Source organism: Hypanus sabinus, chromosome 9 (assembly GCF_030144855.1).
Source record: "Hypanus sabinus isolate sHypSab1 chromosome 9, sHypSab1.hap1, whole genome shotgun sequence".
Classification (NCBI taxonomy): Eukaryota; Metazoa; Chordata; class Chondrichthyes; order Myliobatiformes; family Dasyatidae; genus Hypanus; species Hypanus sabinus.
In genome coordinates, this window is record NC_082714.1 from 16,760,301 (window position 1) to 16,772,402 (window position 12,102).

A 12,102-nucleotide genomic window follows, 5' to 3' on the forward strand; every position below is an offset into this window, starting at 1 on the left:
CTCTGGGAGAAAGGGAAGAAGGAGGGGCACCAGGGAGAGGTGATAAGCAGGCGAGGAGAAGAGGAAAGAAGCCAAATTAATAATAGATTAGGGCAGAGGTGGGGGGAAAATACTGGCAGAAGAAATTGATCAGCAAACGCAAGGAAATCTGCAGATGCTGGAAATTCAAGCAGCACACACAAGATGCTGGTGGAGCGCAGCAGGCCAGGCAACACGAGGAAATCTGCAGATGCTGGAAATTCAAGAAACACACACACGTTTTTAAATCTCTTACTGTCTTTCCTTTCCATTAGTCCTGACGAAGGGTCTCGGCCCGAAACGTCGACAGTGCTTCTTCCTATAGATGCTGCCTGGCCTGCTGTGTTCCACCAGCATTTTGTGTGTGTTGTTAGAAAAAGTTGATGATTATATCATCAGGTTGGAGGCTACCCAGACAGAATATGAGGTGTTGTTCCTCTACACTGAGAGTGGCCTCATCTTGGCAGAAGAAGAAGCCATTGACCAAACATGTCAGAATGGGAATGCGATAGGAATTAAAGCTGTTGGCCATTGGGAAATTCTGCTTATTGCGGATGGAGTGAAGGTTCTTGACAAAGTGGCCCCCCGATTTTTATCGGGTGGCACCAATGTAGAGGAGGTTGCATCGGGAGTTCCAGTTGCAATAGATGACCCCAACAGATTTGCAGGTGAAGTGTTGTTTGGGGCCCTGAATGGAGGTAAGGGAAGAGGTGAATCGGTAGATGCAGCATTTCTGCAGTTTGCAAGGATATATGCAGGAGCGAGATTAGTGGGGAGGGATTAATAGAGAAAGGAATCTTGGAGGAAATGATCCCTATGGAAAAGGGAAGAAGTAAAGAATGGTGGTAGAATCCCATTGGAGATGGCAGAAGTTGTAGAGAATGATGTGTTGGTTGTGGAGACTCATATAGTGGGTGGTAGTTGAAAACTAGAAACCTGAAGGGAGGGTTGATAGAGGAGGAAAGAACCCAAAACTCATTAAAGATGAGTTTTAATGCTTAAAGATTAATGCTTAAATGAGTTTAAACGCTTAAAGATTGGACACTAACAGAGGAAAAACAGATCAGATTGCAGGAATTCTTTGTGATTTAAAATTAATTGGAGTGAATAAGTTAAATGGTTGAAGAGTGGTTTGTTAAATGATTGCAACAATTTTGCAGTTTACTTGAGGTTTGATTCGTCTTGCAGGATTTGATTGCATTGGACCAAGTGATTGAAGTCGGTGGCTCAACGACACGGTTGGTTGCAATAACACACGCTTACCCATGGATGCTACATCCATTTTGTGTTTGGAAGAGTAATGAGAAGTCTGTTTCTCTTCCCAAGAGGGGATCCGAGCCTAGCAGTGAAATGAGCCGTTCAGAGACGGACACAAAAGACATTGTGCCAGGTGATCTCACTGAAGTGCAGAGGATGGGTGTAAATCGTGATCTTACTACTACCACCTCAATGGAAGGTGTTGAGCAGCACAATTCTGAGTGCACAACCACACAGAATGAGCCAGTTTGTTCAGGTGATACATCTATTGCGACTGGAAATAAAAGAACTAGTGAAGAAACTGAAGCAGAAGCAGTTGACCACGTAAATCCTTGTAAACGGCCTCGGGAAAGTGAACCTTCTGAGCTAAGCTTGGATTCCTCAGATCTGCAAAAGAGCGCAGCAGATGAAGCAAAAACCAGCTTCTCCCAACATCTGTCGCCTTCTGCCTTCTCACTGGAAAATAACCCAGATCAGCAGACGGATCCAGGGAGGCTAAGCAGCAAGCAGGTTCCGGATGGAGACGAGAGCTGTGAAGGGTTTAATTCTTCAGGTGATGTTAAAAGTCTAAACACCTCTTCAGAAATGACTGCTGAGGAGTATCGTGGCCAGCCAGGCCACCAGTCCGTGAGAGATGACGAAGCAAAGCCCACTTTGAGTCAGGGACACACTGAAACAATCCATCCTGTGGAAGAGCAAGTTCTCAAAGGTGATAAATCTGCAGTGAATCCCGAGAAGAATTTACCACATGACCAAGATCCTCAAGTAAGCAAGAGTCAGGACAGACCTGGTCTTCAGAAGGAAGGTAATTTGAGTCTACAGAGCTTGCATTATGGTAACTGTTCTTACACACATTGGAACATTGGTTCTTGTCACTTTAAACTAGTCTAGTTTACGGAATACAAGAGACCATATGACATTAGAGCAGAATTAGGCTTTTGACCCATTGAGTTTGCTCCACCATTCAATCATGGCGGATTTATTCTCCCTGTCAACCCCATTCTCTATCCTTCTCCCTGTAACCATTAATACCCTTACTATTCAAGAATCTATCATCCTCCACTTTAAATATACCCAATAACTTGGCCTTCACAGTCATCTGTGGCAATGAGTTCCACAGATTCACTACCCCTCTGGCTAATGAAATTCCTCCTCATCTCTCTTCTAAAGGACATCCTTGTGTTGTGGGGGTGTGGCCACTTGTCCGAAAGGAAAACTCTTCTCCACATGCACTCTATCTAGGCTTTTCAATATTCAATAGGTTTTACTGAGATTCTCCCTTCACTCTTGTGATGAGAGATTCTGCAGATGCTGGGAATCTTGAGCAACACACACAAAATGCTGGAGGAACTAAGTCAGGCAACATCTATGGAGGAAAATAAATGGTCGTCATTTTGGGCTGAGATGAAGGGTCTTGGCCCAAAACATCAACTGTTTATTCCCTTGTCTAGATGCTGCCTGACTTGCCGTGTTCCTCCAGTATTTTGTGCGTGTGTGTGCGTTGCTCCAATTTTTGGAAAAGAGTTTGTTATACTTCTAGGCTGGAACAGAGAGTCTTCAAGTATCGAACACGACTTTTTAAATCTTCAGAAGTCGAATCGATGCGAGATAAGTGTTCAGCATGTTTGTCCACTCTAGCGTTGATCCGATCCAGATTGGCGTCCAGCTGGTTGAAAGCAGTTCTAAATTCCTTTAAAATATTGTCTCGGTGTTGTTCCAGCGCAGCAAGGGTCTCAGTCGGCAGAGCCGAAACTTCCTTTCTCCTGGATTTAGAACTCTTGTTAGACGTTGTACGGTAGATGTGTTCGCAGGCGAGTGAAAGAGACCAAATAAAGTTCCTAACTAAGGTTTAAAAAAGTGGAGACATTTAGTGCAAAGATAGCAAAAATAACGGAACAAAAGTTCAGAGCAGCTAAGCAATCGCCATCTTACCGAAAGTCCGTTGCTCCAATTTTTGAAATGTTTCATTAGTTATTCATTGCAGCTTCCATGTAATGATGTTTGTCATGGTAAAGCTCCTTAAACATTCTGGTGTTAGGATAATTTTTTTAACCTACTATGTTGTAACATCGTCCAGAAACGTGAACATGAACAGAACTCTGAAATGTCCACCGTGGAGCAACTCAGAACCATAGTGAGGAGAACAAGTGTGACTACATTCTGCATCCTTCTCACTCTCCAGCCCTTGCCTCACTGGCAGGAAGATGAGCAGGATGTGACGGATCCAATTTGAGAGTTGGGGTCATTAGTGCAGGGAATTGGCTGCAGTGTCCCACGACCACTGGTGCTGCTGGGTATTTGGGAATTATTGAATTTAAAGACTTATGGTAATGTTATTGGATTAGTGATCCTAAAATCTGAGCTAATGATCCAGGGATGCTTCACAGCTAATGATCTAATGATTCACAGTAGCTTGCCAATTTAAACACTGTCAGTGAAATAAAACTGCAACTAATAAGAATAAAGCTTTTGGGCAGCTCGGTAATGTAATTGTTGGTGTAAAACTGATACAGCACCAGCGACCCAAGTTCAATTCCTACTGCTTGCTGCTGTCTGTAAGGAGTTTGTATGTTCTGCCCTTGACAACGTGGGTGTAAGTGGGTGGCGCAGGCTCGTTGGACCTGTTACTCTTTTTTTTAAAAAATTATAAAATGATATAAATGTATAAAATGTTTTATCTTATTTTAAAACAATAAAATAATACACCAGAGATTAGAAAGCGCACCATATCCAGAATTTTTTTAAAAAGCATAAAAATGTGTAATTTTAAAAATCCTCTAGTTTACCAGTGTTTTTGGAGAAATTTGCTTTCTGTGCTGTGTTTGGCTATGTGACTTGAGACTCACAGCTGGGTCACAGATGCCTCTTCACTGTTTTTATTGAAATAACACAGCAGGACATTCTTTTCCAAGAATAATTAGAAAAGGGCAGTAAATGCTGAAACAAAAACAGAATGGTGGAAATACTCAGCAGGTTGGGCAGCATCTGTGGAAGGAGATATGGTAAGGTTTCAGGCTTGGAATCCTTCCTCAGAAAGGGGGAAAAAAAACAGAAAAAAAACACAATTTAGTTTTCAGTAGGAGAGAAGATATCAGTTAAAAGTCAGACAGTGCTCGAGGATCTGAAGTCATGTAACCAGGCAGAGCAGAGAACAGGTTTACTGTAAGAACACTGATACACCAGAGCATTTTTTATTATACTTCTGAAGCATTCTTTAATTTGAAGGGTTTTATTATTTGTTATTGCTGATGTTTTTTGTTTCAGTTTTATTTTACATTCTTAATATTGTAGGGTAATGTAATGGGTGGCATTGTCCATGATAGAAACTATTCTACATAATTCACAAACACCATCATTGAGTTGTGTTCGCTTTAAGAGACTTTATGTGCTGTATTGATTATCAGTGTAAAGCAACACAAGTGAATCTGCAGATGCTGGAAATAAATAAAAACACAAAATTCACACCTGATGAAGGGTTTTGGCCCGAAACGTCATCACTACCTCCTCCCATAGATACTGTCTGGCCTGCTGAGTTCTGCCAGCATTTTGTGTTTTTACCAGTGTAAGGCAGCTGCTTTAGGTGTTTGCAATGGAAGTAAAGGGCTACAGATTTTGCTAAGCACATAAAACGACTGTCACATATCTTATTTGCAAAATCTTGCAACATTTTTTTAAATTCCAGAAAAATGTTGTAACTTTTATAATTTCCATTTGGCCCATTGAGTCATTCTGGCATTCAATCAATTTCAGGTGTTTTATTCTTTTGAATTTACAGATTTTGTTTTAAAAACATTTTAATTTCAGGTATAGTGAATCCAAGCAGCTTAAAATGGGAAATTGCCAGGAACTGAAATGAAATTCTCTTTCCCAGCTCTGATGAAGGGACCTCAAGCTGAACTGTTCACTGTTTCTCTTTCCGCAAGTTATATATGACATGCTGAGTATTTCCAGCAACTTAAGTTGGAGCCCTTTAACTTTTTTTTACCATTAAATGCTTATTTTATGAGTGAAAAGAAACCACAAGTTGCCTACCTCATTGTCTCAGTTTTCCTAAGGAAAATTATATTTGGTTGTAAATGGCTAGAGCAGACAATGATTTATGACTTTTCTTTTAGCTGTCTGAAGCTTTCTCTATCCTCTGTTGTTCATTTGGTTTTGTATCTAAAAGCATTAGTTCCTCTGCATGCTTGGTAACACTCATTTGATACCTTCAGAAACATTGGATTTGTATGAAGAATAACTAATGAGAGGACAGGTTTCGGCATGGTTTTGTGGGCCGAAGGGCCTGTATTGTGCTGTAGACTTTCTATGTTTCTGTGAGAGACATCTCAATTTTCTTTAAACATCTTGTTTTGCAAAAACATTTTATTTCTAATCCATCGAGTCTTTTATTTTGATAACTCTTAGAATTAAAACTAAAATTGCTTTTAATCTTTCACTGTAGGAGATACGGTTAAGGAGGATGTCAAGATGGACAGTATCTTGCAGACCGAATCAGACAAGTAGGTGTTTAACATTATTACAATCATACATTTTAATTGAAAGTGGGAAATCTCTAATCAAGAAATAGTGAATCTGTACTTGAGCTTGTGTGATGATGAATTGTGCTGTTATTGACCAGATCTCCAATAATTTTGATAATATTAGCCTGGTGGTACACAAACAGGCTCTGCCATCTATTAACTCGTATGTCTAATCAGGACTCTGACATGAATGGAAAATGCACTATTTCAGGAAGTTTGAATAGAGAATATATTGAATAGAGGCCTTCATAGGTCCCCAAGCCCAGCACATCAGCACCTTCCCACCAATCTCGTCAGTCACTGCTTCTTTCCCAGGAAAAAGTATAATCACAGGATTCCCTTATCTTGGCCATGACAGTACAGTTCCACAGTCATACCCAAGACAACTTCCCAACAGCCAGCTGAGTATTGGATGCTCTAGGCGGGATGAGATGATATGAGTTGATTGCCATTGTAAAGTATTCGTAGTTATTCATTAGCAAAATAAAATGGCAAAGGAGAATCTATATTTTAAAAGATTTCATTCTCATGAAATAACTAAATGTCTTGTTAAATCTTACAGTGAATACGAGCAGATTAGTTTTTTCTGCCATCCCTGGAGGATTGTTGATGGGAGCCTGAATAAACCTGTGTGTAAAGGAATGATAGAAGCTGTCCTGTACCATATAATGGCAAAACCTGGGATCACAGAACAGAAACTATTAAGCTACTACAGTGCTGTACTGCAGCCTGTAGTTGTGAGGGAATTACTACGGGTGAGTTTTTTTAATATATATTGGTAGATGGAAATGGTTTATAATGTGAATTCCGTTGGGATTGTGGCACATGGCCAAGTGGTTAAGGTGCTGGACTAGCAATCTGAAGTTTGTGAGTTTGAGCCCCAGCCAAGGCAGCGTGTTGTGTCCTTGAGCAAGGCATTTAACCACACATTGCTCCAGTCCACCCAGCTGAAAATGGGTGCTGGCAAAACGATGGGGGTTAACCTCGCAATAGACTGGCGTCCTATCCGGGGGGGGGGGGGCAGATGAGTCTCGTACTCTCAGTCACTTCACGCCACGGAAACCAGCATGAGCACCAGCGTGATGAGCCTGTAAGGCTCGGGACAGACTTTAACTAACCATTGGGATTACACTCCTGATAGGTAATGAATATTTATAGAGAATGTAATTCCCAGTGATCAGGCCATTTCTGAGCTGTGAATGGTTAATTGGCTGGAGGAACTCAGCAGGTCAGACAACATTTGTAGAGGGGAAAAGTGGTCAATGTTTCAGATCAGGAGGTTAATTAAGTTTTATTCATATTTTTTTTTTGGAAGGTAAGACCAAATTTGCCAGAATGAGCTTTCAGCTGCTTTTATTTTGTTACAAGCAACATCAATTAAACAGGAGACAGTGTTTTCGCAATAATTGTTATACTCTCTTTATCTGGGTAGTTTCAGGTTTTTTTGTGGGCAAGTTCCATGATTTTAACATGACCAAATAACACGGTCCTTCCATGAAAGGTGCTCACGTCCATTATATCTGTAGCAATGTGAATACAAGATTCTGCAGGTGCTAGAAGTCTTGAGCAATGCCGAAGGAACTCAGCAGGTCATAATACAAGCATGCATATTATACTTGCACAGTGCCATTTATAAGCTGGCAACACTGGGAACCACTTCACAGCTAATGACGTACTGCTGAACTGAAGTCATTTGCAGAACACGGCAGTCATGGGGGTTAAGTATTTACTCCCACCTGAAAGAATAAGACCTCGTTTAACATCACGTCCATAAGGCTGATTTGGACCATGGGAGGAAGTTGGACAGTGTACTACTGCATTCACTAATTAATTTGGTTCACAATTGTTGAGTAAACCCATGTGATGACCAAAAGCTGCATCCCACAATTTTTGCAAAACCAGATGTATTATTTTTGCCGCTCATGAGAACAAAGGCTTAGTGGCATTTTAAGTATTCACTAGGTTAAAAAGTTGTTTGGAAAATGATGCCCATTGTCATTGTTGTTCTTTAACACTAAATTAAATTTCCTAGGCAGCAGTTCAATGTATCATTTTATTGCCTTTGTTCTATAGATGGACATTTAGAGAAAGCATAGAGCCCACTCTGTATTGTGTTGCAAATGTGGATGTTTTTTTGAGGGAGGAATGAAAGGAGGTTTGGGGTGTTAACTTGTTCAGCTTGGTTTACTGTTGCTTAAAGATTGGCTTTATTTGTCACAGATGGATAGAAACATGCAGTGAAATGCGTTATTTCTGTCAAATCAAATCAGTGAGGATTGTGCAGGGCAGCTCACAAGTGTTGCCACGCTTCTGGCATCAACATAGCATGTCCACAACTCACTAACCCTAACCATACGTCTTTGGAATGTGGGAGGAAACCAGAACACCCCGAGGAAACCCACGCGGTGGCGGGGAGTACGTACAATCTCCTTGCAGACAGTATTGGGAATTGAACCCTATTCCTGTAGCTGGTGGTGTTAAGCATTGCGCCAACCGTTACATACCATAATCTTATCAGTTATTTAATTAATCACAGACAAGATTTCTGCTCAAGAAATAGCACCTCTTATTACAAATGTTGAGAGCATCACTACAAGTTTTCAATAATTTGTTTTATCGTGGTATTGAAATGTTAGTTGAAACACGTTCAGTATTGTAATGAAGGTTTCTACATGTTGAGAGAATGGACTTTACTGACCTGGAATTTCTCTCTCGTTCCCAGGGTCTGGAAAGCATTGGCTGCATCCAAAAACGTTACTTGACCAAAACCAAACCCGTGTCCTTGTTCTCTGCTCCAACAACTGTTCATGAGATGCAGGGGCACAAGTTGTCTGAAAGCTGCACTGTTTTTTATGAACCGACCATAGACTGTGTCATCAAACTCAGCAAAGTCTTTCCACACGAATCAAACTGGAACAAGTGGATACAGTAATATCACAGTTTACTTTTGTCTTCACATAAAGAAGGCTTCCACAGGAGCTGTGACTGTCCCGGGAGCCACCGTAACTATTTATATACCAGTTTGAAGATCAGGTTAAAGGGAAATAACCAAGGGTTACTAGAAAATGAGGAATAAATCATTTTACTAAAACTCACAGACTTTGTATTAGATTGCAATGCACCTTCGTTTTAATTCTGTGGCATTGATTACAGAACATGAATTTTAGTTTGTCAGATCCTTTTTTAAGACATGAATGTTTTTTAAGATATAACGTTGCTAGGACTTGAGGACCTCAACTATTGGGAATAGATGAATAGGTTCAGACTTTATTTCCTGCACCATACGAGGATGAGGGAAGATTTGATAGAGGTATACAAAATTATGAGGGGTATAGCCAAGGTAAATACAAGCTGGCTTTTTCCCTACTAAGGTTGTGTAAGACTAGAACTAGAGTTCATAGGTTAAAGGTGAAATTTTTAAGAGGAACCTGAGAGGATGTTGCAAGTGTGGTTTACACTGTCAGCAGAAGTGATGGATGTCGGTTTGATTTCAACATTTAGGAGATGTGGAGAGGTATGTGATTAGGAAGGGTATGACTGGCAGTGGTCCCGGTAAGGGTCAATGGGACTGGACAGAATAACAATTTGGCATGGCCCAGATAGACCTAAGGGTCTGTTTTTGCACTGTAGTGCTCTATGACTCTGAAGTGGCTTGAAGGAATAGTGATTTCAGGAAGAAGTGAGTTTTATTGCCTTTGGCATGTGTGACAGCACTGTGAAGAAGAGGATTACACGCAGTCAGAATTACAAGAATGTAGAGTGAAAGCACAAGGAGAGATTACACAGAGGAAATAGTCATGAGAGGGTTTTAAGTACCAGAGGTGAGGATTTACAGTACTCTGCAAAGGTCTTGGGTACCTAGCCATATATATGTGCCTAAGAATTTTGCACATTACTCTTGAGTGGAGGAGAGAACGAGTTTGTAAATCTGGCAGGAGCAACGGATGTTGGGAATAGCGAGGGTGGAGTTGGAGTGCTGTGGGAGGGGTGTGGGACAGAATGCCGGGCGTGGGGATGGGTGGCACGGGTGCAGACACACCCAGCCCTGAGATACCAGACAAGGTCATTTGCTTCCAAACAATTAGGTTATTGCTTCCTGCTCCCTCCCTTCTCCCTTCCCCTTTTCCCAACCAGGATTTCCCCTCTCCCTGCCCCCTTCTCACTCTCAGTCAACAATAGAGACCCATATCGGAATCAGATTTATCATCACTCACATATGTCATGAAATTTGTTTTTTTTTTGCGGCAGTACAGGGCAATACATAAAATACATAAACGTCTTAGGCACCCTAGCTACATATGCGTGCCTAAGAATTCTGCACAGTTCATTAAAACAAACATTTCTGCACTCTTTCCAGTGGGTAAGTATTGCAGGGTGAATGAGACTTCCAGAGCTGGAGACTAGCAATTTTAGAGAGGTCTGATTGATGTGCCTCACTAAGCATAGGCAAGGAGACTTACGGGTTAACGTCCAGTGGCCCTTTCCTGGATTGTTAGGCTTAAGCCATGCTGACATTTGTTCATGGATTTTACACCGGTAGATTTAGTATTGAAGCAAAGACAAACTGTGAAGCCCATGGGCTTCCTAACATTTCCATTGTGTCTCTCTCGCATGCCACAAGTAAAAGTACTTCAATCACTAGCTACTACCCTACAAGCTTTGCCTGTAGACTCACTGTGCAGTGGGTGCACTTCCTGTGATTGCCTTTGAAATGGAACCAGATTAACTATTGGAATCAGAGTCAGGTTTATTATCACTGGCATATGCAATTTGTTGCTTAGCAAGCCTCAGTCTGTAACTTTTGTTCATACCACTGGACCTGGACTTCTGAGATTCAGAGTGGAACTGCCCCAGTGCCACAGCTTTTCCACTTTTAAATGCCCTCTGGCACAAATTTCCTGTCATCCTCGGACATGATAAACAGCCGCCACAGTGCAATACCTAAAAATACCATAAACTGCAATCAAAATACATAAAAATATAAATGAATAGTGCAGCAAAGGGCAAAATAGTGAGGTGGTGTCGTGGACTATTTGGAAATCTGACAGCCCAGGCGGAAAAGCTGTTTCTAAAACATTTTGTGTGCAACTTCAGGCTCCTATACCTCTTCTCTGGTAGTCATGAGAGGGGGATTTGTCTTTGACCTAAAGGTCCTTCATGATGGATGGTGCCTTCTTGAGGCAGCAGCTTTTTGAAGATGCCCTCATTGGTGGATCTGTCCTCAAAGGAAAGATCACAAGGAAGTGGGGTGCAGTCGATGATTGCTCTGCACTGACTCCTTCCCAGAGCACTGGCGCAGAATGACCAGCTCCTTCACAGATTTGATCTACAAATGTGTCAGTCTTCTGCTTTCATACTGCCAATTCCTAATCTCACTTTGGATTGCGACCGTGATGAACTGGAGAAATAAAAGCCTATTGAAATATCTGCACAGCTTCTGATCACTGGAATATGCAATCTGTTGTTACTGCGTCTAAAGAAAATAGAAGGGATTCCGGTTAATTGGGACAACTGTTTGTCAAGTAACAAAAACTAAATCGAAAAAAAAAACTGCCCGGAGTCCTTTGGTTTATTTGGGGCTCTATGCCGCTTAATTGAGACAGGACACTGGTTCCGAACAGATTATCACTTGCGTCAATCGCGTAGGACACCGTGCTTGGAGCGATCATTTTTTAAACAGCGTCAGTTCCATGAATTTGTGTTCAAAAAGCAGTGATTTTTGTCTCTGATAGTTGGCAGTAAAACAATTCGGTACTGTTTTGCTCAACGCGGCTTCAAGCATTCGTGCTTAGAGATGCCAGAAACGGCCGGGACTGAAAATGAACCGGATTCACTTCAAGTTAGGAATTATGTAGGTATCGTCATTCATCTTGAATGTTACACTGGAAATGGAGATTTGGAGGGACGCAGTCATTGAAGGAATTGTCTTAAGTCAGTCCACTGTCTGTACTAGGTGTCTACACCGATTTTTTTCATTTACAGTCAGCCGAAAGTACAAAACAGAGGAATTCCTCGGTCAATAATTATTAATGAGCTAATACAATTTTATTGCACTGTAAAAGTATTGGTAGTGTTCTAATTTGTTCTGTATTTCATTTAAATACATAAATTGTTACCCATTTCAACAGTAGTTTGTCCGTTTTATATATTTTAACTATTTCCATGACCCTCCGGCTGGTTGGGACTGCCGCTTAATTGCGCCAAAATATATTGGTCCTGCTGTGTCCCTATTGACTGGAATCCACCAAATACCTGTGGTGCACTGCTCCATACCTACTACCACTTGTAGGATTTTCTGTTCAAG

General features: G+C 41.3%; 1 protein-coding gene across 2 annotated transcripts in view; it reads left to right on the forward strand.

Moving 5' to 3' along the window:
* The window catches only part of LOC132399122 (general transcription factor 3C polypeptide 1-like), an 83,373-nt gene extending 71,450 nt beyond the window's left edge, over window positions 1-11,923 (forward strand). For both annotated transcript variants that reach the window (XM_059979119.1, XM_059979120.1), the window contains exons 34-37: window positions 1,207-2,080; window positions 5,720-5,777; window positions 6,361-6,553; window positions 8,521-11,923. In XM_059979119.1, the coding sequence (XP_059835102.1) occupies window positions 1,207-2,080; window positions 5,720-5,777; window positions 6,361-6,553; window positions 8,521-8,730 (1,335 nt within the window). In that variant the 3' untranslated portion in view covers window positions 8,731-11,923. The remainder of the gene's footprint in view (window positions 1-1,206; window positions 2,081-5,719; window positions 5,778-6,360; window positions 6,554-8,520) is intronic.
* Window positions 11,924-12,102: the final 179 nt, after the last annotated feature.